Here is a 26670-nt window from a genome sequence, read left to right on the forward strand (position 1 = left end):
GTCTTTTCCTTTGTCTATGCATGTCAAAACATCAAACCAGTAATTATTTATCCTGTTTTTCCAAATACAAATCCATATTTCTCACCCAATGTTGTTCTCCAACAAAAAGGAAAACATGTGCCAGTACCCTGAATTATAACTATGTGAGCATTTGAATAACAATACTTTGTTTGTCAAGAGGTAGTATAAAAAGCTCTGAAAACATGTGGAATCTCTCCAACGGAGACCATGGGCAAGGTAGGACTTTTTCCCTGTGCTTTTGAACTGTAAACTCTGACCATTTTACTCCCTTGTCTGCTATGTAATGTGCTCAGTATATGCTGTATAGTGGGTCCCACCCCACCTATATCAGCCCAAAGTGAAACTTATCATTGAAATTTCTTGATTTGTAGATTACATTTTACGAGGACAGGAACTTCCAAGGTCGTAGTTATGAGTGCAGCAATGACTGCACAGACCTGCACTCCTACTTCAGCCGCTGTAACTCCATCAGGGTGGATAGTGGCTGTTTTATGATCTATGAACGCCCCAACTACATGGGTCACCAGTATTACATGAGGAGGGGAGAGTATGCTGATTACCAGCGTTGGATGGGCTTCAGCAGCTGTATCCGATCATGTCGTATGATTCCAATGGTAAGTTCTGACTGGGTATGGACGTCTTACTGAGGCAACGGAAGGTACCTGAAAATTATTATCAAGACGAGAGTTGGAGCAAGGATAAGAACATCATTTATTTATCTTTATTACATCATCTCTGTTTTATGATTTAGATTCATGAGCTTCCTAGAACTATCCAGGAAATGGATGTTGATATTTAATACCACCTTGCCATTATATTATCCATCTACTCTCTGTACGGTATCAACTGGATGCCATTTTGATTGCTCTTCCTTTTGCTCCACAGTACCGGGGTTCATATAGGATGCGAATCTACGAGAAGGCCGATTTCAGTGGTCACATGATGGAATTCATGGACGACTGTCCCTGTGTGTCTGATCGTTTCCACCACCGCCACATCTACTCCTGTAATATCATGAATGGCTTCTGGATCTTCTACGAGTATCCCAACTACCGGGGTCGACAGTACTTCCTGAGACCCGGAGAGTACAGGAGATACCGTGAATGGTGCGCCACCTGCGCCATTGTAGGCTCTTTCAGACGGGTCACTGACTTTTAGCCATCCTGCTCAAGCAATTGCTGTAAATACATGCTTAGTTATTAAAATGGTTGAATTTTTAACCCCTTTGTGTACGAATGATCTCTGACTTGTTTACGTTTTCATTATTGAAATAACTAATATTCATGAAATGTTCACTGTATTTATGTGGTTTTAAGTTGGTATAAAATGACACTACCAAGAATGATTCAATAAAGGCCATGTCATTACTTGTGCGAACAATTATCAACTACCACTTTGTTATGGCCTAGCATCCAGTATCTCATATATTGACCAATAAGAGTACTTACTATGGCACTTACTGCAGTAAAACCTGAAATAAGAATACTTACTATGGCACGTACAGCATTCAAACCTGAAAACATACACCACTCATCTGGAGGTCACTGTTTTCAGCTTTCAGTGCCAGAAAGTTGTAAAAAATACTACAGCTACTAGACTTTCAGACACTGAAATCAAATGGCCTTAGCTACCGTAAGTGACTGTCTAAGGAATGGCTTCTTAAACTTTTCCAGCTCAAGACCCAAATAAGAAATTCACCATTCTCCTGTGACCCAAACCGTCCCCCAACGACCCAAATGAAAAAAAAACGGTGTGTGATTCTAAGTTTATTCTGATAACTTACGACCCACCTGTCACATGCCCAGGGGCCACTTTTGGTCCTGACACATAGTTTAAGAAAAGCCCTGGTCTAAGGAGTCAGGCATGACAACATCATGCATTGAAGGAATGTAATGTCATGTAAAATTTGTAATTGTATATAACTGCCTTAATGTTGCTGGAATGCAGATTAGTGGAAAGCATAACTGAGAAAATATTTAATTCAAAGTTGAACACTGTTCTCTAGCATTAATAAACTAGTAATAAATAAATACAATTCCTAAGCATTTATAGTAATTTGTAATGCATTTATGAGCATATATAAATATTTAGAAACATTTATAATGGCTGATTCATGAAAGTTATTATAAAGTGTTACCAAAAGTGGTTTGTGCTAAGGGACTGCCTAAAAATACAGACATTCCAGTATAGTTAAAAAAATATATTTTCACATAAAAAGAAAACCACACATCTAGGAAAATATAGAAAATCACCTTAAACAATACGCAGTTATGTATTAAAAGACAAAACAAAAAATAAAGACCATAATTACCATCAACATGAGTTGAGCTATCACTTCAATCAACCAACTTGTGATCACTGGGCAAGTAATACCAAAGACTAACAAAATTGGACCCTATGCATCTCTGCTTGGCACTCAGCATTAAAGAGATAGCTTGCAACAGACTAGGGTCCTGTCCAGGAGGTGTACTTGTACATCAAGCTGCCTCACCCTACAGAAACAGGATTAGCTCCTGCTCCTATGAGCTGATCCGGCTCCCATTAGCCGAGGCTCATGCTACTTGCTAATTTACTTATTACTTCAATCAGAACTAAATAATATGATTTTAATTCTCAACCATTATTGATCCTATCAGTGGTGAGAGGGTAAAAGGGTAATAACCATGTTACGTCAACCCTGGTGGACAGAAATGTTTGATGCATTGTAGAAGGGTTTGGCAAACATTCAAACAATTATATGAGGTAATTGCAAGATAAAAATACATTCATTCTGGTCTCAGCAAAATCAGATATCAGCATTATATCACTTTAGTAATCAGTAATGAATTAATTGTGAGATTAATACAAATTACATATGTGCATAGCTACATACAGTATATTGTATAAAATGAAAGTGACATGAGAGAAATAAGGATGTCAATTGTAAAAACACATGCATACTTCCTATGCAATTCTCACATATACACCAGCCCCTATCAGTCCCCGTCATCTTTCTGAACTGAATGAAGTACATGCACTTGTGTCTTGAAGGTGTGATAGTTGTCATTGTAAATCAATCACCCATCAAAACCAATTATAATATTCAATTCATTAAACAACAATTATTCAATTCATTTCACAAACATTTATCAGCACACTATCCAGTGGATAAATGACAAATACAATTTACAGGCAGGTGAAACAATCATTTCCTTTCAGAAAAACCTTGTCACGTACATCAGATATGTGTAGTGCAATGTGTTGTTTTACAGGGTCAACCATAGTAGGAAAGCACCAATGCTCAGACGCACTTCGACAGATTTCTCACCTTGTCAGGTCAGGTTTTCAAACCAACTACATTTCGTATACTGGACCAACACTCTAACCGTTAGGCTACCTGCTGCCCTACCTTTCCACCCTTTACTCAGTTATCAATAACAATCTATAGTTGCATGTTATAAGATTATTATTTCAAGGACATGAAATCATTATAAAAGAGATCAAACATGACCAGTATACTGTACTAGATTGAGGACATCATAAAATCGCTTATTTTTTCACTATAACTATAAAAGTAGCTGTAATATTGGTTTCTATCTGTTCAACTGGGATGTGTACTGTAAATCAACCTCATCTCAGGTTCTCTACTGTACATCCTCGATTACCAGACCACAATGAATGCAAAGAACATTCTTACTGATACGTGTACACAAAAGTTATGCTTATAATGTAACCGACAACACAGGTCATCCCTGCCAGAAATGTATGGATGAAAACCTTTGTTACACTTCATAGGCCCTGTTCAGCAAAAGCCGTCATACTGCTCAATCATCAGCTTTGGACATTTGAATAACAACACACCTTGGCCCTCTGGTTCCTGTATAAAATTACCACAGAGTGGCTGGTAGAAGTACAAGCTGATCCACTGTCAACTACCAACCACCAACATGGGCAAGGTAATCTGAGCAGACTCACAGTATCTACATATAGGCTACAGTTTTACAATAGTAAAATGTACATCCTATATTCTGTAAATATAATATTACAGAAACATTATTTAGCTATGTATTGTAGGAATCAGTAATCCAATATTACCAGTGTCTAAAAATACAATTACCGTACAGTACATCCTTTATGCCATTTCAGGAATAAAACAAATATGTCCCCCCTTTTCCTATAGATAACCTTCTACGAGGACAGGAACTTCCAGGGCCGCTCCTATGAGTGCATGAGCGACTGCCCTGACATTTCCTCCTACATGTCCCGCTGCCAGTCCTGCAGGGTGGAGAGCGGCTGCTTCATGGCGTACGAGCGCCCCAGCTTCATGGGCCAGCAGTTCTTCATGAGGAGGGGAGAGTACCCTGACATGCAGCGCATGATAAGCATGGGCATGATGTTTGACAACATCCGGTCCTGCAGAATGATCCCCCAGGTAAGACACCTTATCTCACGTTTATACATTATTGTGCAATTTCCTATTTTAGGATGAACAACTTTCAAAGAACATAAACATCCTAAAATAATGTAAATAAATAAATAAATGCATTACAGCACAGAGGATCCTTCAGGATGAGGATCTACGAGAGGGAGAACTTCGGAGGTCAGATGCACGAGATGATGGACGACTGTGACTCCATCCAGGAGCGTTACCGTATGTCCGACTGCCAGTCCTGCAACGTGATGGACGGCCACTGGCTGATGTACGAGCAGCCCCACTTCAGAGGCAGGCAGATGTACATGAGACCTGGAGAGTACAGGAGCTTCAGAGAGATGGGCATGGGAATGGGAGGCATGAGGTTCATGAGCATGAGGCGTATCACTGATATGTGCAATTAAATGTATTTAATTGTTCAAGGTAATAAAATAATTGAAGATCTTTCATAACTCATTTGTCTGTCTGATTTTCATCTACTGGTATTCAGCTTCCGTCAAAACAAATTGCACACCATTTTTAACATCACTGAAGCTTTGTAAATGGGTGACAGGTAGCCTAGTGGTTAAGAGCATTGAGCCATTAACTGAAAGGTCGCTGGTTTGAATCCCCGAGCCGTCAAGGTGACAAATCTGTCAATGTGCCCTTGAGCAAGGCGTTTAACCCTAATTGCTCCTGTAAATCGCTCTGGATAAGAGTGTCTGGTAAATTTTACCACAGTGATTACATGAAAATGTACATGTAGAGTATACTGTTCTATTGTGCAAAGTCTTCAAGCAACTCTTTTACATTGTGCAAGCTGCACTCCTGGTCATACCTGAATGCTTTTGCTTTTTTAAAGACTTTAAGGCACACAAAAAATTATTTAAAGAAGGGGGTTATAAGTAGTTTTAATAAAATGTTAGTTATTTAGTTCATAGATAATTATAGTAGAATGGTTGAAATAATGTGCTTGTCTTTTAGCTGGTTGCCTGAGCTTGCATGGCTGCACTGGTATTAATTTCAGTAGTACTCAATAACATTGCAATCATACATGAGATCACTATTTCGCACACGCGCCAAAATAACAATCACATCATTTCAAACTTATGTGTTATAACTGTTTATTTATCTGCTCTATAAACTATCCATTCCCATTTTATAAACTAATTATTGCCCCTTTTTAAATTTCTTTAAGTAAACCTTAAGAACATGTTAATGGAGACAACTGGAAAATGCCTTAATTAATTACATTCCATGTAACTCTTTAAATGTATATATTTTTATTTTGGTTAATATATTGTGTATTGACAGTGGGAGACATACATGACAGATGAGAACAACCAAGTCGGGATTCGTAACCCCGTTTCCAGCGGGTATGCCTGGTCTGGAATGGGTAACTCTACCACTAGACCAGACACTGTTTCGTTCCATACAATTTGAAAGGGAGTGAAATATTCCTATGAGGAGTACCTAATTACCCAGAGTGCTTATTGCACACATCACATGGGAAGATGATGCCTTTATGTCTCAACTCAAGGCCCACAACTGTGGATGTAGCTAGTCTGCATATCAAAGAAATAGCATACCATATTTATGTTACTAAGGGACAGCAGACATAAAGGCCCAAATCCTAACCTCAGGGCCATGTGCTAAACTCAGACTTGTGTAAATTGTGCATTGAGATCAAATTAAGATTATGTTAGGATTCTGGCCAATGAGAACAGCAGGAACACCAAATTAAACGTTGATTTGTCATCTAACTGCACAAATAGATATTGGTCTGATTAGTAGGCTATACAAAGAAAATACAAAAAATAAAATAAAAATACAATTAACCAGTTGAGAACATGTCCTCAAATTCCAATCAAGTTTTCAAGTCTATTTAGAATAATAAAACGAATGTGAGATATTGGCGTATTTATGTTACTTTCAAAATGGGCTTAGAGGGAGGTTGAAGACCAAGAAGGAAAATGTGCTCAGAACAGTTTTATGTGTGTTTGTGACTGACTGGTTACCATTCTCCACAGTTTAAGCTTGCTGAGATAATGCCTTGGCATTAGCTTGGGGAGCTAAAGCAAGTGTTCAGGTCTCTGGCAAGGTTACTTATCAAGCCAGCCTAATTGACAGAGTGTGGTTCATGATGATGAAGAACCAAATTTGAATAGAGAAATTATTTAAAAAAATAGAGCTAATATTGTGTAGAGTTAGTTATACAGTGGGGTATATATACTGCTCAAAAAAATAAAGGGAACACTTAAACAACACATCCTAGATCTGAATGAAAGAAATAATCTTATTAAATACTTGTTTCTTTACATAGTTGAATGTGCTGACAACAAAATCACACAAAAATATCAACCCATGGAGGTCTGGATTTGGAGTCACACTCAAAATGAAAGTGGAAAACCACACTACAGGCTGATCCAACTTTGATGTAATGTCCTTAAAACAAGTCAAAATGAGGCTCAGTAGTGTGTGGCTACCACGTGCCTGTGTGACCTCCCTACAACGCCTGGGTATGCTCCTGATGAGGTGGCGGATGGTCTCCTGAGGGATCACCTCCCAGACCTGGACTAATGCATTCGCCAACTCCTGGACAGTCTGTGGTGCAACGTGGCGTTGGTGGATGGAGCGAGACATGATGTCCCAGATGTGCTCAATTGGATTCAGGTCTGGGGAACGGGCGGGCCAGTCCATAGCATCAATGCCTTCCTCTTGCAGGAACTGCTGACACACTCCAGCCACATGAGGTCTAGCATTGTCTTGCATTAGGAGGAACCCAGGGCCAACCGCACCAGCATATGGTCTCACAAGGGGTCTGAGGATCTCATCTCGGTACCTAATGGCAGTCAGGCTACCTCTGGCGAGCACATGGAGGGCTGTGCGGCCCCCCAAAGAAATGCCACCCCACACCATGACTGACCCACCGCCAAACCGGTCATGCTGGAGGATGTTGCAGGCAGCAGAACGTCCTCCACGGCGTCTCCAGACTCTGTCACGTCTGTCACGTGCTCAGTGTGAGCCTGCTTTCATCTGTGAAGAGCACAGGGCGCCAGTGGCGAATTTGCCAATCTTGGTGTTCTCTGGCAAATGCCAAACGTCCTGCACGGTGTTGGGCTGTAAGCACAACCCCCACCTGTGGACGTCGGGCCCTCATACCACCCTCATGGAGTCTGTTTCTGACCGTTTGAGCAGACACATGCACATCATGCACATTTTGCAGGGCTCTGGCAGTGCTTCTCCTGCTCCTCCTTGCACAAAGGCGGAGGTAGCGGTCCTGCTGCTGGGTTGTTGCCCTCCTACGGCCTCCTCCACATCTCCTGATGTACTGGCTTGTCTCCTGGTAGCGCCTCCATGCTCTGGACACTACGCTGATAGACACAGCAAACCTTCTTGCCACAGCTCGCATTGATGTGCCATCCTGGATGAGCTGCACTACCTGAGCCACTTGTGTGGGTTGTAGACTCCGTCTCATGCTACCACTAGAGTGAAAGCACCGCCAGCATTCAAAAGTGACCAAAACATCAGCCAGGAAGCATAGGAACTGAGAAGTGGTCTGTGGTCCCCACCTGCAGAACCACTCCTTTATTGGGGGTGTCTTGCTAATTGCCTATAATTTCCACCTGTTGTCTATTCCATTTGCACAACAGCATGTGAAATGTATTGTCAATCAGTGTTGTTTCCTAAGTGGACAGTTTGATTTCACAGAAGTGTGATTGACTTGGAGTTACATTGTGTTGTTTAAGTGTTCCCTTTATTTTTTTGAGCAGTGTACATTTTTTTATACAGTATCCAGAAACAAATTCAGTTTACTAAACTGTTTTAACTGTTATGTTGTGCAGAATTGTGCTTGATGTACATGTTTTTATTGAATGAGTCTTTGTGTTCTCTCCGTCACTCACATTGAGGTATTGAGAGTTGCTGGTGCTCAACAAATGTGCAGGTGTTCAATTCTTGGTGTTGAGGTAAAAACGGTGTTATTTTTGAGTGTTGATTCTAGTGGGGTTAACACCAGTGGGATTTAAATTGACCCCACCTGCAGAGAATAAAATAAGTGTTGTTTGAATCACAGTGGAATCAACACCACATGGGGTTGTTGTTTCCCCCTGTACATATCCCCGCTACTGTTATTTTACTGCTGCTCTTTAATTATTTGTTATTCTTATCTCTTACTTTTTTAGGTGTTTTCTTAAAACTGCATTGTTGGTTAAGGGCTTGTAAGTAAGCATTTCACTGTAAGGTCTACACCTGTTGTATACGACGCATGTGATAAATAAAATTTGATTTAATTTGATTTGTTATTCGACTGTGTTGAGTTATTTTTCTCTCAGATTGAAAAAGACATGGGAGGGTCGTCATTATCCTATTTCCCAGCATGCTTTGTTTCAGGTTGCTTTTTAGAACAGTTTCTTTTAATATCTATATTTCTCCATGTACAATGATTGATTAATTGATCTTAAACTACACAACGATAAATAAAATACATTTTTCTAAACTAATCCAATCTGTAAGTGGTTTGACTTATTTCACCCGTTATTGAGACGGTTGTTCCAGTTTAGATGGTTTAGATAGTCTCATTTATCAATCTTCACTACCTTGGCAGTCAACCTAACTGCAGATTGTGGGTGATTAAAAGTTCCAATGGTTGGATATCTTGACTCTGTCTGAATTACAATAGGAATTTTATAACACTTTGCAAGACCGCATAATATGACTTGTTGATGTGGCCTGCAAACCAGGTGTTTCAGACCACTGTGTTAGGGTAAAACTTAGTTGTCAAAGTATGGTATTATAACAAAAAAATATGTATTTCTTATGACAAAGGCACTCATTTGGTGAAGACTACAGGACTGAAAGTCATCAAATGCAACAATGATATCTCTGTCATTAGCAAATACAGTCATGGGTGGTAATAGAATCTCAAAAATGTGCTCGAAAAGCACCCTGGGAAATAAAAATAACTCTTTAACCCTACAGTGTTAAAAAAAAACACCCCAACAAGTTACTGCAAGACCACAGGTGTTAATTCCCCAACACTGAGAAAGTGTAACAGCATCAGCTCTAATAAAGTGTTAATTTTAAGTCAGAATTTGAAACACCTGTGGTGTTAGGGACACAACACTCTTGGCGGGTTAGTTCATCAACCTTTTGAAAAGTGTTGGTTTGACACTATTTCGGTGGGTGAAATATATAGTACACACTAAGAAAGTGTTACATTTAACACAGTGGGTGTTAAAATTCTGATTTCAAATTATGGTTTTATGGTTTTACTTTAGAAGTAAAAAGTATTTTACGAGAGTGAGGTAACCATTCTTACGTCTTTGGATAAATGGCTTGAAAATAGAAACCATTATTTTATTGACTATAATTTTGTATTTGGACAATGAATATGATCATCAGTTTTCTCTCAAAACGACAGTATAAGACGTAAAAGTATTAAATGCCTCGATTCAACAAATGTGTTGAAACTTTGCATGGTGTATACTAGGTTATAGGGACAGTATGTAGCATGTTTTCATACTTATTGCGTGAACACTATAGAAGACAATAGGATTGCAGGTGGACCTAACTTTATTTAATTTAAATGTTAGGCTCAGTTTCATGTTGATGATCAATTGCCTGTCAGTTTGGGTGAGCAACAGCACGTCTGATTGAACCAACCCTTGAATTGATGGCTCCCCAGTCACTGTATCTCCTGTACTCGCCAGGCCTCAGGAGGTACTGCCTGCCTCTGTAGTTGGGATGCTCATAGAAGAGCCAATACCCCTCCATAACATTGCAGGAGTGGATATCATTGTACTGGAATCGATCATAGAGGGAAGGGAGGTCATCGGCAAACTCCAACATCTGACCACCAAAGTCAGAGCGCTCGTAGATTCTCATCTTGTGAGCTCCCTGATTCTGAGGACAAGGAAGAGAAGACAGCTATGTTCATTCAGTTTCTTTACTATTAAGTTTCAAGTTTCATTTTTATTTACCATGTTAATTACTACCTACATCAATGATGGGTTAACTTGTATACCAGGAAAGAGGAATATGGGCTCACTTGAGGAATCATGCGGCAGGATTTCACACAGTCATTAAAGCCCATCCAGCGCTGGTAGTCGGGATACTCTCCCCTTCTCAGGAAGTATTGGTAGCCCATGTAGTTTGGGCGCTCATAGACCATCCAGCTACCGCTCTCCACTTGTATGGAGTTACAGCGGCTGAAATGGATGTGCAGGTCGGCACAGTCGACGGTGCACTCATAGGAGCGACCCTGGAAGTTCTTGTCCTCGTAGAAGATTATCTAAAAATAGCAATGGAAGTAAACATGCGTACAGATGTAGGATCTTAATTTTGTCATTCTTTTGTTTCTGAGAATTTTCAAGCACCAAGCTTTGTGATTTACATAAATTCTCTGCAAATCCACACTAACACACGGTTATTAACAATATGGCGCTTTTCATGTAGCCTACTTTTTGCCAGCTAATAGCCTAACCACCAATTAAGCGACATTATGGACTAAACGTTCAAACCCTGTTGCTGCAGGATTATTTTGCTGTGACAATGTAGGTCAAATTAAGATCCTACATCTGTATGAGCAATGGAAAGAACATGTGTATGGCTGGTAAAACAACCCCATTCAGTTTTGTTCAATGCAAAGGATCTCTCGCAGGTGTTCATTGTTCTGTGTTCTGTCAGACAAACAGTGAACAAGAACGTGCGACGGGACAAAATATGTGCAGCGAAACAACAATCCTTACCTTTCCCATTGTGTTGGCTAAATTTGGTCACACTGCAACACTGACTAGGCGAACCATGGCCCTTTTTATACCCTCTAGGAATAGAGACATTGATATGTTGATCAATTAACTTTAGATGTCAGCCTTTTTGAAAAGACAGCACGGCTGACAAACTACAAAAGATAGTTGTTTTTCTTTGTCAGCAGGGTGAATGACCTTTTTGTTCGGTACACAAAGGCTTCAATTGTGCTAATTAACCCCTCATGTAATAGACGTGTTTATCAGCGGCAAAACAAGATCTAGTAACTTAAAGAACGGATGACAGAATACTCAACGCAAAGCTGATGACAGAATACCCAACGCAAAGCTGATGACAGAATACCCAACCCAAAGCTGATGACAGAATACCCAACCCAAAGCTGATGACAGAATACCCAACCCAAAGCTGATGACAGAATACCCAATGCAAAACTGATTTATCAAGCATTTATTTGATCTTTAAAAGTAGGTTCTCACAGATACACATTCATTGATTTATGTGATTCACCTTTCACTGGAGTGAATGGAAAATACGATCAGATGTGCACAAATATCACCATTATTGTTTGACATGTACTACTTTCTGAATCTCTAGCTACATACAAATATAATCCATGAACATTTCAAACACACTGCAAAATATAATACAAATATGATGGATTATAGAAAAGGACAGATTTGACTCCCCTTGCCTGGTGGTTTCCGTACTGTTTCAGGGGTGAGGTTTTGGAATATGTCCAGTCAAACTTGTGCTCGTGCCACCTCTGGTCTCAGTTGATCCACAGCCAAATGAGGGGCTGCTGGTGTGGCCAACAACCCAGGTCATGTGATTGACTGTATTGATAGAGTTTTACTCTATAGGCAACGGGAGAGTGACTCTAGTGGCCAACAGGAGAGTGACCTTGAATATTTACATTGGGACTCATTTTGACTGTAATGAATGGCTGCTTCCCGATTCTCCAGTCATTTCCAGAAGTACGTAATGAAACCTGAATGACTGTGAATTTGAACAGGACAAACTGTTCAACTGTACTGTGTACCATCATGGTCACTATTCATGTATTCAAATGGCAAACTGCTCCCACAACACCTTCTGATTCCTCTCTGCAACAACTCTGTCAGCTGATAGACAATCACAACTTGGTATCAAGGTAGTTTGATGTTAAAAATACAATTTAGAGAGATTGCGGTTCCATTTTTTTTGGTAATCAAATATTAATGTCTATGGCTAAGAAAGAAACCAAAACAGGCTTTTGCTTTCAAGGTAAGGAAACATACATGTAGTGACTACAGCTGCAGAACCTAGGCCAAATTCCCCAGGCTATTTGTCAATGCCAGATCTTGTGATGGTTGACAGCTTTATTCTAGCTAGATAAGCGTTATTTAAATGTTTCTGTAGCGGTTGATATATGAGGTCTCTGCTTCCTAATGCACACCATTAAAATGCATCATGGCATAGTACTGTATATAAACAATGTGTTTGTTATTCATTACATCTAATTGGTCTATTTTTACATGTTATTTAGTATTAGTCAACTCTTTGTTTATTAGAAATGTATACATATTTATATTATGCATATTTACATTTTACTTATCTACATTATGCATATCTACTTTATGCATTATGCATATCTACATATACAGTGAGGGAAAAAAGTATTTGATCCCCTGCTGATTTTGTACATTTGCCCACTGACAAAGAAATTATCAGTCTATAATTTTAATGGTAGGTTGATTTGAACAGTGAGAGACAGAATAACAACAAAAAAATCCAGAAAAACGCGTGTCAAAAATGTTATAAATTGATTTGCATTTTAATGAGGGAAATAAGTATTTGACCCCCTCTCAATCAGAAAGATTTCTGGCTCCCAGGTGTCTTTTATACAGGTAACGAGCTGAGATTAGGAGCACACTCTTAAAGGGAGTGCTCCTAATCTCAGTTTGTTACCTGTATAAAAGACACCTGTCCACAGAAGCAATCAATCAATCAGATTCCAAACTGTCCACCATGGCCAAGACCGAAGAGCTCTCCAAGGATGTCAGGGACAAGATTGTAGACCTACACAAGGCTGGAATGGGCTACAAGACCATCGCCAAGCAGCTTGCTGAGAAGGGGACAACAGTTGGTGCGATTATTCGCAAATGGAAGAAACACAAAAGAACTGTCAATCTCCCTCGGCCTGGGGCTCCATGCAAGATCTCACCTCGTGGAGTTGCAATGATCATGAGAACGGTGAGGAATCAGCCCAGAACTACACGGGAGGATCTTGTCAATGATCTCAAGGCAGCTGGGACCATAGTCACCAAGAAAACAATTGGTAACACACTACGCCGTGAAGGACTGAAATCCTGCAGCGCCCGCAAGGTCCCCCTGCTCAAGAAAGCACATATACATGCCCATCTAAAGTTTGCCAATGAACATCTGAATGATTCAGAGGACAACTGGGTGAAAGTGTTGTGGTCAGATGAGACCAAAATGGAGCTCTTTGGCATCAACTCAACTCGCCGTGTTTGGAGGAGGAGGAAGGCTGCCTATGACCCCAAGAACACCATCCCCACCGTCAAACATGGAGGTGGAAACATTATGCTTTGGGGGTGTTTTTCTGCTAAGGGGACAGGACAACTTCACTGCATCAAAAGGACGATGGACGGGGCCATGTACCGTCAAATCTTGGGTGAGAACCTCCTTCCCTCAGCCAGGGCATTGAAAATGGGTCGTGGATGGGTATTCCAGAATGACAATGACCCAAAACACACGGCCAAGGCAACAAAGGAGTGGCTCAAGAAGAAGCACATTAAGGTCCTGGAGTGGCCTAGCCAGTCTCCAGACCTTAATCCCATAGAAAATCTGTGGAGGGAGCTGAAGGTTCGAGTTGCCAAACGTCAGCCTCGAAACCTTAATGACTTGGAGAAGATCTGCAAAGAGGAGTGGGACAAAATCCCTCCTGAGATGTGTGCAAACCTGGTGGCCAACTACAAGAAATGTCTGACCTCTGTGATTGCCAACAAGGGTTTTGCCACCAAGTACTAAGTCATGTTTTGCAGAGGGGGTCAAATACTTATTTCCCTCATTAAAATGCAAATCAATTTCTAACATTTTTGACATGCGTTTTTCTGGATTTGTTGTTATTCTGTCTCTCACTGTTCAAATAAACCTACCATTAAAATTATAGACTGATCATTTCTTTGTCAGTGGGCAAACATACAAAATCAGCAGGGGATCAATTACTTTTTCCCCCTCACTGTACATTATGATATTCAAATTGTATGTGATATAAAATATAAAATACAATATATGTATGTAAAATATAATTTATTATTTAGAAATCATAACAGCATCCCAGTCTTTGGATGAGTCTCAAATCTATAAGGTTTGAATCTAATGGTTAAACCTATAAACTCAACATGTTGGAGATACAATAATTCAACTGAATCATTTTTATTGACCTGTCATCTCTGCCCAAAATCCAGCACTCTGCTCTTATACTGTGGAGGTGCTGCCCTCTCCTGGGTTTCCTGTGACTTTTCTAAGTGGCAGTATGTGTGTAAGGATGGCAGTATTTGTGGAGCATAAATGGTTCAGCTTTGGAGCTGTTTATTTCAATAAGTCTTCACTTCAATAAAAAATCTATAATATTTCATAGCTGTTTAAAGGGGCAATCTGCTTTGGTAAACAGCTGAGGGAATGAGCTTGAAAAATGTATCCACTGATATCAACAGTACATTAAATTTTTTATTTTTTATTTAACGAGGCAAGTTAGTTAAGAACAAATTCTTATTTACAATGACTGCCTACAGTGGGTTGCCTTGTTCAGGGGCAGAACAAAAGATTTTTTTACCTTGTCAGCTCAGGGATTCAATCCAGCAACCTTTCGGTTACTGGCCCAACGCTCTAAACCACTAGGCTTCCTGCCGCCCCATAATGATGTGATATGCATGATATGATATGATATAAACAGTATATTTTTAACCATGCTTTGGCTATACAGTGTTTGTTTACATTTACAGAGGAGTTAAAACAAGCTTATATGTTGGGTTCTGATGGGGCATTTATAATATACATTCTTCATGAATCAATGGGTATATATCATTCATTTAAATGTCCAAAAATGTATGCAACTGCAGATTGCAGTTTAAACATCCACACAAGATGTATTCCCAACAAATATCCACAATTCATTTTATATCCTTTATAGTATGAATAATTAGAGTTGTGTCACAGTTGTGTCGTGTTGTTGCTTCTATTGCAGCTGAAGCAGGAGCTGTAACACAAAGTATTTCCAACAGAATATTTACTTACTACTAGAATAGACAGTACTTTAACATTTACTTCAACATTAACCATATATAATGATCAGTGGTTTTAACAGATTGGGATTTTTCAACATTTTCTAACACCATTAATTAACTCCACATCAAGTTTTGAAATACAATGTATCCTCACATCTGCTCCCATTGCACTTGTATGGGAAAACTAACCATATGAAAATACAGATGTCTCTTCTGAATGCCCCTTTACCTCAAACCAAGGACTCAAATGAAAATTAAAGACACTTTCATTTAAAAGTTAGGTGATTTTATTTATACTCGTAATTTTAGTCATTGGTGAATTTAATAGCAAGAATCCAAAATACGCCTCATGCTGTTGAACCTCATGGGGTTGGAGCCCATGTGCATGCTCAACTCTCTCATGTTCCTGTACTCTCCAGGCCTCATGTACATCTGCCTGCCTCTGAAGTGGGGCTGCTCGTACATCAGCCAGTGGCCGTCCATCACGTTGCAGGACTGCATGTCGTTCATGCGGAAACGATCGGTCATGGACTCACAGTCGTCGCTCAGCTCGTGCATCTGACCTCCAAAGTTCTCCTTCTCGTAAATCCTCATCCTGAAGTTTCCTCTGTGCTGTAAATGGATATGGGAAAAGTGTTTTACCAAATCATTCCAAATATACCATCACATTGCTTTTGCTGGAGTTGTACATGTCGCCTATGGGAGTCAAAATGAACAGGTTTAATATATTTACCATGGGGATGTTACGGCAAGATCTGATGCAATCACTCATGCCCATACGCTGGTAGTCACCATACTCTCCCCTCCTCACAAAGTACTGGTTTCCCATGAAGTTGGAACGATCGTACACCATGAAGCAGCCACTCTCAACTCTGCAGGAGTTGCACCTGCTCAGGTAGGAGGTCAGTTCAGGGCAGTCGCTGGAGGTCTCATAGGAACGACCCTGGAAGTTCCTGTCCTCGTAGAAGATGATCTAAAAACACACAACAAAACCATCATTTATTAAAATTAGATGTAGTTCTAACAGTACAGTACAATTCATTGATGGTTATAAACAAATTTGAAAAACTGCTGCTTAAAATGTCCAGTTTCATCAAAGCTCCACACACCTTGCCCATAGACATGGTTGCGGTTACTGTGTTGGTCTCAGGATTGCACAAGTTTCTGTATGTCCCCCTATCGCTTTTATACCTGAGCCGACCGATAAAGAATATGTGGTTCCATTGTTCAAACCCCTGACAGAGCAACATGGCATAGAGGCCCCCCTCCCTGTACAGTACAAAGTGGCCTTTAAAGGGTGATTATTAAAGGGTCATTATTTCCGGCTGGGTGCATTTGTGAGGAGAGCCCATGCCTTTATTGTTTCTGTTGAATAACAGTAGAAGCGGGAACTGTTCATATTGAGACTTTTCATAGATATCAACTAAGTTAACTGACATTTGTTCATGGGTATTACGATTCCAATCTTTTATTTAAAGAAAAACACAAAAAATGGTAGCATCATGATTCAAACATCAGTCCATTAGAAAAATATAACAAATGACTGAAAAACATGATTTCATATTAGCTGGTCTTGCCCAGTGTGAATCAATGTGGATGAAAATGAATATATTAATGTTCCCAATGTAATTAGATGGTTGTTGGAATTTTATTTCCTCCAGCAAACTGTAGGCACACAATTCATAAATTGTGAAATTGTATATCTGGAATCCAAGAATATTCTAGTAGTGGTTAGTAAAGTGGAGCGGTAGCAACTATATGATTGATTACTAAGTGCCTTCAGACAGTATTCATACCCCTTGACTTTTCCACATTTTGCTGTGCTACAGCCTGAATTTAAAATGGATGAAATTGATTTTTTTCTCTCACATATCTAAACACAATACCCTAAAACGACAAAGTGAAAACATGTTTTTAGATTTCTTTGCAGATTTATTGAAAAATGAAATACAGAAATATCTAATTTAATATTACATACCGAGTCAATACTTTGCAGAAGCACCTTTGGCAGCGATTACAGCTGTGAGTCTTTCTGGGTAAGTCTCTATGAGAATTCCACACCTGGATTGAGCAACATTTGCCCATTATTCTTTTCATAACTCTTTAAGCTCTGTCAAATTGGTTGTTGATCATTGCTAGACCACCATTTTCAGTTCTTGCCATAGATTTCTAAGGAGATTTAAGTCAACACTGTAACTCTGCCACTAAGGAATATTCACTGCCTTCTTGGTAAGCAACTCACGTGTAGATTTGGCCTTGTGTTTCAGATTATTGTTCTACTGAAAGGTGAATTCAACCCCGTGTCTGGTGGAAAGCAAACTGAACCAGATTTTCCTCTAGGATTTTGCCGGTGCTTGGCACCATTCAGTTTATTTTTTATCCCCGAAAAACTCCCCAGTCCTTAATGATTACAACCATACCCATAACATGATGCAGCCACTACAATTCTTGAAAATATGGAGAGTGGTACTCAGTAATGTGTTGTATTGGATTTTCCCCAAACATAACACTTTGTATTCAGGACAAAAAATGTATTGCTTTTCCACATTTTTTTGCAGAATTACTTTAGCGTCTTGTTGCAAACAGGATGCATTTTCCCTCTGTTAATTAGGTTATTATTGTGGAGTAACTACAACATGGTTGATCCATCCTCAGTTTTCTTCTATCTTAGCCATTAAACTCAAACTGTTTTAAAGTCACCAGTTTCCTTCCTCTCCGGCAACTGAGTTAGGAAGGATGCCCTTATTGTTGTAGTGACTGGGTGTGTTGATACACCATCCAAAGTGTAATTAATATCTTCACCATGCTCAAAGGGATATATAATGTCTGCTTTTTTAAACCAATCTACAAATAGGTGCCCTTTGGGAGGAATTGGAAAACCTCACTGGTCTTTGTGGTTGAATCTGTGGTTGAAATGTGCTACTCAACGGAGGGACCTTACAGATAATTGTATGTGTAGGTGTACAGAGATGAGGTATTCATTACAACTATTTAAAAACAAGTTTTGCACACTGAGTGAGTCCATGCAACTTATTATGTGACATGTTAAGGAATTTTTTCCTGCTGAACTTATTTAGACTTGCCATAACAAAGGGGTTAAATACTTATTGACTCAAGTCATTTCTGCTTTTCATTTCTAATTCATTTGTACAAATAAAAACAAATATTCCACTTTGTCATTATGGGGTATTGCGTGTAGGCCAGTGATAAAAATCTACATTTAATACATTTTAAATACAGGCTGTAACACAACAACATGTGGAAGAGGTCAAGGGGTGTGAATACTTTCTGAAGGCACTGTAAATAACATTTTACACTGATATTTACATGGAATAATTTTTAGGGGAGTAATTCAGTACCAATTTAACATTTGGTAACTGCCTTTTCTGACAATATTAACAGACCTTGAAGCAACATCTCAAGACATGAGTCAGGAAGTTAAAGCTTGGTCGCAAATGGGTCTTCCAAATGGACAATGACCCCAAGCATACTTCCAAAGTTGTGGCAAAATGGCTTAAGGACAACAAAGTCAAGGTATTGGAGTGGCCATCACAAAGCCCTGACCTCAATCCTATAGAAAATGTGTGGCCAGAGCTGAAAAAGCATGTGTGAGCAAGGAGGCCTACAAACCTGACTCAGTTACACCAGCTCTGTCAGGAGGAATGGGCCAAAATTCACCCAACTTATTGTGGGGAGCTTGTGGAAGGCTACACGAAACGTTTGACCCAAGTTAAACAATTTAAAGGCAATGCTACCAAATACTAATTGAGTGTATGTAAACTTCTAACCCACTGGGAATGTGATGAAAGAAATAAAAGCTGAAATAAATCATTCTCTGTACTATTATTCTGACATTTCACATTCTTAAAATAAAGCGGTGATCCCAACTGACCTAAGACAGGGAATCTTTACTAGGATTAAATGTCAGGAATTGTGAAAAACTGAGGTTAAATGTATTTGGCTAAGGTGTACGTAAACTTCTGAGTGCAACTGTATCTGGATAGCATTACCATTTATAGACATACCTTGGAAGACCACCTCAAGCATCTTAACAGAGTCTGCAAGGTAGGAGACCAGATACTTGGGTAACCAACTGGGAAAGGGAGAGGTCAGACCCCAGGTGGACACATTGGAGATCATTCAAAGCCAAAACTCAAGTGAAGTTCTTGCTTGGTCTTGTTTGAGGGAATGTGTATTTTGTGACATGGGAGTAGGGAGTTTGATGTTTTGTTTCAGTATTTCAGCATGGTGAATGGTCAATGTTCACACATAGAAAACAGAGTAATTTGTTGTGCCTGATAATTTCCATATCTATCTCATTTGAAAACTAGTATCTGACAATAGTTTTGCAAACACAAAGTTGTGTGTGCAAGATACAGGAGAACAGGAAAAGTTCAACCCAGAAAAAAGGTGTGAAGTGTGAAAAATCCAGGTCCATCCATTCAGGTGTGTTTTAAATATAAAAAGCCTTTATTAAGCGGTATATTGAGCATTAACATAATAAACTTAATATTAAACAAACATGAAAGGGAAAAAGTGTATACCCTCCATTTTTAAATGCTTTTTGTAGGTTTGGCATGCACTAAAGCATCGTAACCTTTGATGGCACATAAACACACTACTATTTAACCATTAAATACAATTATATAGTTACCCGATTATTTAATCAGTGAAGAAACTCTTATCCACAGCGACTTACAGGAGCAATTGAGGTAAAGTGCCTTGCTCAAGGGCACATCGACAGATTTTTCACCTAGTCGGCTCTGGGATTCAAACCAGCGACCTTTCGGTTACTGGCCCAGCGCTATTTCTCAGAAACACCAAGACAGATTAAAGTCATATATCATACTGTGTTCAGTATTGTCTGTCCCTACATGTTTTGGGTCAGACACTGACTGGTTCATTTTACCTTTTTAAATAGGAATATGGAAGGAAATGCAACCAAACATTTTATAAAATATACATTTCATTAGCTACATCCATTAGGTAAAAGCTATGGATTGATAGTTCTATTACGACTTCCAACACTTTCTCCTACTCTTTGTTTTGTATCTAATCATGGTTCTCTAGTTTTACATTGGGCTCCAGTAGTAGAGTGATGCATTGGCGTGCCTTGCAAAATGTGATGATTTTATTCAAAAGAAAAGGAGTATAGGATCAACGTAGTTTCAACCACTTATGGAAAGTGTTTGAATCAGGACAAAGCAGAACACGACTGGACTGGGAAAAATGTGTTGTGTTAGGCCTCTGTGGATTTTTGCAGAACAAGACAAAAGACTTGATATTAAATAAGAAAACAACTTTTTTATTTAAAAATCAACCGTTTCACTGAACAGGTGGGCTCTGTGAATTTAACAGGAGTCGGTGATCCTTCTGATGGAACTGAACTTCATTCCATTGTATCCCTGCATCTCCCTGAGGTTCCTGTACTCTCCAGGCCTCATGTACATCTGCCTGCCTTTGTAATGGGGCTGCTCGTACATCAGCCAGTGGCCGTCCATCACGTTGCAGGACTGGCAGTCGGACATACGGTAACGCTCCTGGATGGAGTCACAGTCGTCCATCATCTCGTGCATCTGACCTCCGAAGTTCTCCCTCTCGTAGATCCTCATCTTGTAGTTTCCTCTGTGCTGTTAACATACATTTTGTATATGGGATTAGTTTATTATAAACATTAAACTGTGTTGGAATCTGAGATGTATCATGGTGGTTCATACCATGGGGATGTTACGGCAGGACTTGATGCAGTCATCGAAACCCATCATACGCTGGTAGTCAGGGTACTCGCCCCTTCGCATGAAGTACTGGTTTCCCATGTAGTTGTTGCGATCGTAGGCCATGAAGCAGCCGCTCTCAACCCTGCAGGAGTTGCACCTGCTCAGGTGGGAGGTCAGCTCAGGGCAGTCCTGGCTGGTCTCATAGGAGCGACCCTGGAAGTTCTTGTCCTCGTAGAAGATGATCTGAAAACAAATACTCTTGCAATTAGCCAGAAGAATATGTGTCCAGAATGTGTTCAGAACTGTGTAGAACTTTCCTTTAATTGGTGGTTATAATACAATGCTTTACACTGGACTGCATTATTCAATCAAATCGATCAAATGTATTTATGAAGCCCTTTTTACATCAGCTGATGTCACAAAGTGCTATACAGAAACCGAGCCTAAAACCCCAAACAGCAAGCAATGCAGATGTAGAAGCATTGAATTTTGATCTTTGTATAGTGTTATTACTGTATTTAATGTATATATTTCTATAAAACCACTGCATTACTCTATATACAGTAATAATCAGATCACATGACCACTAAACCGCAAATAACAATATTAACTCACCTTTCCCTGCATGTTTATGGTTATTTTGAGCGATGCTATAGCTATGCCGGTCTGCAGCTTGTTTTATACCTGATGTGACATCCAAAGAATCTCTGGTTCCATTGTATGAAACACATGAGTCAGCTGTATGTTATGCAATGGTTGCTCCCACTGTTTGTCACCACAGACGGGAAAGCATTATTATGTACAGTCAAAAGTGGGGACAAATGAGAATTTTCTGCCTTAAAAGCAATGTTGAGGTTAATTTAGATGCTCACATGTAGTTTTAGGCCAAATGGTCTTCGATTTCAGGAATGGCATTCTGAAATGAGTCCCTGTCATGTCTGTTTTAATAGCAGTCCTATTTTTTTTTATTGTATTTTTTTGGGGGGACAAATGCTATACTGTACTTCAGAAACTCAAATCAAATACATTTTTATTTGTCACACGCGCCGACTACAACAGGTGTAGATCTTACCGTGAATGCTTACTTACAAGCCCAGTTTTAAGAAAATAGAGTTAAGAAAATATTGACTAAATAAACTGAAGTAAAAAAAAAGCAACTCTATAAAATAACAATAACAGGGGGTATACCAAGTCAATGTGCGAGGTACAGGTTAGTCGAGGTAATTGAGGTCATTTGTACATGTATGTAGGGGTAAAGTGACTATCCATAGATAATAAACAGTGAGTAGCAGCAGTGTAAAAAACACTGTTTTAAAATGCATTTATGAGTCTTCAATTTATTTTCGTATACCTTTGACAAAGGTCCTACAGTATGTTAAACCAACCATCAACATTTTGATACTTACAACATTTTCATAGTTACTTTTTCAAAGTACCCACATGCCTACAAATGGCCAAAACATCCCCAATGTCAACGGCCGGTAAAGAGGAGTGTCTACGTTTCACATGTTCTGAGGGAAGCACCTGTTTCAAGCAAAGTATGCTTCTGTTGGCTCCTGACCTGTCTGCCAGTCATGTACAACCTATCATCTTAACAATCCTCTTGTGGGCACACCTAGCTTTTTTCAAACATGAGATGAGGGGAGAGACGAGGGAGGTCACTATCTATGACTAAGTCACTATCTGTGACTCATCAAAGCTGCTGGTTTCCAGCGTTGTGGGTACATTTTCTCAACTGAGGGCTGAATCACAACTTGATGACATGGATCAAACATTTTCACACAATTCTATCATTGACTTCTATCAATGCATGATTTACATAGATATTTGAGCTACACATTCTTAGCGTGTTTGTATTTGGCAGGGGCGCAACTTTGGTTTTAGAAGTGGGGGGACATAATAGCCTACCCGACCGCTCGGAGGCATTCGCATGGTCCTAAAGCACACCGTTGCCTCATTTTGTGTCACATTCCAATGATAAACCTGGGGGAAACAAAAATGCAATTTCCTAATGTGGGGGGGACATGTCCCCCCCTGTCCCCAGTGAAAGTTGCCCCCCTGGTATTTGGTTGACCACCGGATTCATCCGATGTCATTGAGGAGTTTACCACATCCATCATCGGCTTCCTTAATAAGTGCATCTTATATGTAAAATGTAAATATGTAAATTGCATGTTTAAGTAACAAAAAAGCTGTAAAAACAAAAATAGCATTTTTTTTTCACTAGGTTAATAAAAAAAAATCTATTAAAAAATAAATAGAAAGAAATACATCGACGACATTGTCCCCATAGTAACCGTATGTACAGTACATATCCCAACCAGAAGCCATGGATTACAGGTGTAACAGTTTAGCTTCCGTCCCTCTCCTCACCCCAACCTGGGCTTGAACACATCAACAACTGACACCCACGAAGCATCGTTACCCATCACGCCACAAAAGCCACAGCCCTTGCAGAGCAAGGGGAACAACTACTTAAGGTCGCAGAGCGAGTGACGTCACCCAATTGAAACGCTATTAGCGCACACCACCGCTAACTAACTAGCCATTTCACATCGGTCACACTCCCCCCCCCTTTTTTCGCAGCAACCAGTGATCCGGATCAACAGCATCAATGTAACAGTGTTGCTTCCTTCCCTCTCCTCGCCCCAACCTGGGCTTGAACCAGAGACCCTCTGCACACATCAACAACTGACACCCACGAAGCATCGTTACCCATCCCGCCACAAAAGCCCTTGCCGAGCAAGGAGAACAACTACTTCAGGTCTCAGAGCGAGTGACGTCACCGATTGAAACGCTATTAGCGCGCACCACCGCTAACTAGCTAGCCATTTCACATCGCTTACACAGGCAACATCCCCACTGAGCCTTTAGGCTAGAGCTGCCACTTTCAAGGAGCGGGACACTAATCCGGATACTTATAAGAAATCCCGATACGCTCTACGACGAACCCTCAAACAGGCAAAGCGTCAATACAGGACTAAGATCAAATCCTACTACACTGGCTCTGACGCTCGTATGAGGATGCAAACTATCCCGGGAAACCAAGCAGCGAACTGCCCAGTAAAGCGAGCCTACCAGACGAGCTAACTGATTTCTATGCTTGCTTCGAGACTAGCAACTCTGAAGCATGCATGAGAGCATCAGCTGTTCCGGACGACTGTGTGATCACGCTCTCCGTAGCCAATATGAGTAAGACTTTTAAACAGGTTAACATTCACAAGGCCTCAGGGCCAGACGGATTACCAGGACGCGTACTCAGATAATGCGCTGACCAGCTGGCAAGTGTCTTCACAAAAATGTTCAAGCTCTCCCCTCCCAGACCTGCTGTCTCTAGAGAGTTGAAAACAGCAGGTCTGGGACAGGTAGCATGTCCGGTGAACAGGTCAGGGTTCCATAGCCGCAGGCAGAACAGTTGAAACTGGAGGAGCAGCACGGCCAGGTGGACTGGGGACAGCAAGGAGTCATCATGCCAGGTAGTCCTGAGGCATGGTCCTAGGGCTCAGGTCCCCCGAGAGAGAGAAAGAAAGAAAGAGAGAAAGAGAAAATTAGAGAGAGCATACTTAAATTCACACAGGACACCGGATAAGACAGGAGAAATACTCCAGATATAACAGACTGACCCTAGCCCCCCGACACATAAACTACTGCAGCATAAATACTGGAGGCTGAGACAGGAGGGGTCAGGAGACACTGTGGCCCCATCTGATGATACCCCCGGACAGGGCCAAACAGGTAGGATATAACCCCACCCACTTTGCCAAAGCACAGCCCCCACACCACTAGAGGGATATCTTCAACCACCAATTTACCATCATGAGACAAGGCCGAGTATAGCCCACAAAGATCTCTGCCACTGCACAACCCAAGGGGGGGCGCCAACCCAGACAGGAAGACCACGTCAGTGACTCAACCCACTCAAGTGACGCACCCCTCCTAGGGACGGCATGGAAGAGCACCAGGAAGCCAGTGACTCAGCCCCCCGTAATAGGGTTAGAGGCAGAGAATCCCAGTGGAGAGAGGGGAACCGGCCAGGCAGAGACAGCAATGGTGGTTCGTTGCTCCAGCCTTTCCGTTCACCTTCACACTCCTGGGCCAGACTACACTCAATCATAGGACCTACTGAATAGATGAGTGTTCAATAAAGACTTAAATGTTGAGACCGAGTCTGCGTCTCTCACATGGGTAGGCAGACAACTGGAGTAATATGATCAAATTTTTTGGTTCTAGTCAGGATTCTAGCAGCCGTATTTAGCACTAACTGAAGTTTATTTAGTGCTTTATCCGGGTAGCCGGAAAGTACAGCATTGCAGTAGTCTAACCTAGAAGTAACAAAAGCATGGATACATTTTTCTGCATCATTTTTGGACAGAAAGTTTCTGATTTTTGAAATGTTACGGAGATGTAAAAAAGCTGTCCTTGAAACAGTCTTGATATGTTCGTCAAAAGAGAGATCAGGGTTCAGAGTAACGTCGAGGTCCTTCACAGTTTTATTTGAGACGACTGTACAACCATCAAGATTAATTGTCAGATTCAACAGAAGGTCTCTTTGTTTCTTGGGACCTAGAACAAGCATCTCTGTTTTGTCTGAGTTTAAAAGTATAAAGTTTGCAGCCATCCACTTCCTTATGTCTGAAACACAGGCTTCTAGCGAGGGCAATTTTGAAATGAAATGTACAGCTGTGTGTCATCTGCATAACAGTGAAAGTTAACATTATGTTTTCGAAATGACATCCCAAAGAGGTAAAATATATAGTGAAAACAATAATGGTCCTAAAACGGAAACTTGAGGAACACTGAAATTTACAGTTGATTTGTCAGAGGACAAACCATTCACAGAGACAAACTGATATCTTTCCGACAGATAAGATCTAAACCAGGCCAGAACTTGTCCGTGTAGATCAATTTGGGTTTCCAATCTCTCCAAAAGAATGTGGTTATCGATGGTATCAAAAGCAGCACTAAGATCTAGGAGCACGAGGACAGATGCAGAGCCTCGGTCTGACGCCATTTAAAGGTCATTTACCACCTTCACAAATGCAGTCTCAGTGCTATGATGGGGTCTAAAACCAGACTGAAGCATTTTGTATACATTGTTTGTCTTCAGGAAGGCAGTGAGTTGCTGAGCAACAGCTTTTTCTAAAATTTTTGAGAGGAATGGGAGATTCGATATAGGCCGATGGTTTTTTATATTTTCTGGGTCAAGGTTAGGCTTTTTCAAGAGAGGCTTTATTACTGCCACTTTTAGTGAGTTTGGCACACATCCGGTGGATAGAGAGCCGTTTATTATGTTCAAAATAAGAGGGCAAAGCACAGGAAGCAGCTCTTTCAGTAGTTTAGTTGGAATAGGGTCCAGTATGCAGCTTGAAGGTTTAGAGGCCATGATTATTTTCATCATTGTGTCAAGAGATATAGTACTAAAACACTTTAGTGTCTCCCTTGATCCTAGGTCCTGGCAGAGTTGTGCAGACTCAGGACAACTGAG

The 26670-nt window shown here is 40.4% G+C and overlaps 5 protein-coding genes across 5 annotated transcripts; 2 read left to right on the forward strand and 3 right to left on the reverse strand.

The window, feature by feature from the left end:
* The first annotated feature begins 121 nt into the window (after positions 1-121).
* LOC115155330 (gamma-crystallin M2-like) lies at positions 122-1253 on the forward strand. Its single transcript, XM_029701900.1, has 3 exons — positions 122-237; positions 393-635; positions 907-1253. Exons 1-3 carry the CDS (start codon positions 229-231, stop codon positions 1177-1179), a joined length of 525 nt encoding a protein of 174 aa, XP_029557760.1. The 5' UTR covers positions 122-228; the 3' UTR covers positions 1180-1253.
* A 2620-nt stretch (positions 1254-3873) lies between these two features.
* Positions 3874-4884, forward strand: LOC115155331 (gamma-crystallin M1-like). The gene is made up of 3 exons (XM_029701901.1): positions 3874-3956; positions 4181-4432; positions 4552-4884. The coding sequence occupies exons 1-3, from the start codon at positions 3948-3950 to the stop codon at positions 4834-4836; spliced, it is 546 nt and encodes a 181-aa protein (XP_029557761.1). The 5' UTR covers positions 3874-3947; the 3' UTR covers positions 4837-4884.
* Positions 4885-10010: 5126 nt separating this feature from the next.
* On the reverse strand, positions 10011-11181 carry LOC115155332 (gamma-crystallin S-1). The gene is made up of 3 exons (XM_029701902.1): positions 11161-11181; positions 10461-10703; positions 10011-10315 (listed from the first exon to the last, which is right to left on the reverse strand). The coding sequence occupies exons 1-3, from the start codon at positions 11167-11169 to the stop codon at positions 10037-10039; spliced, it is 531 nt and encodes a 176-aa protein (XP_029557762.1). The 5' UTR covers positions 11170-11181; the 3' UTR covers positions 10011-10036.
* Positions 11182-15737: 4556 nt separating this feature from the next.
* On the reverse strand, positions 15738-16645 carry LOC115155333 (gamma-crystallin M3-like). The gene is made up of 3 exons (XM_029701903.1): positions 16578-16645; positions 16202-16441; positions 15738-16080 (listed from the first exon to the last, which is right to left on the reverse strand). Exons 1-3 carry the CDS (start codon positions 16590-16592, stop codon positions 15790-15792), a joined length of 546 nt encoding a protein of 181 aa, XP_029557763.1. The 5' UTR covers positions 16593-16645; the 3' UTR covers positions 15738-15789.
* Positions 16646-20750: 4105 nt separating this feature from the next.
* LOC115155334 (gamma-crystallin M3-like) lies at positions 20751-21826 on the reverse strand. The gene is made up of 3 exons (XM_029701904.1): positions 21801-21826; positions 21186-21428; positions 20751-21098 (listed from the first exon to the last, which is right to left on the reverse strand). The coding sequence occupies exons 1-3, from the start codon at positions 21810-21812 to the stop codon at positions 20820-20822; spliced, it is 534 nt and encodes a 177-aa protein (XP_029557764.1). The 5' UTR covers positions 21813-21826; the 3' UTR covers positions 20751-20819.
* Positions 21827-26670: the final 4844 nt, after the last annotated feature.

The sequence above is a fragment of the Salmo trutta genome, chromosome 20 (assembly GCF_901001165.1).
Source record: "Salmo trutta chromosome 20, fSalTru1.1, whole genome shotgun sequence".
NCBI classification, from domain to species: Eukaryota; Metazoa; Chordata; class Actinopteri; order Salmoniformes; family Salmonidae; genus Salmo; species Salmo trutta.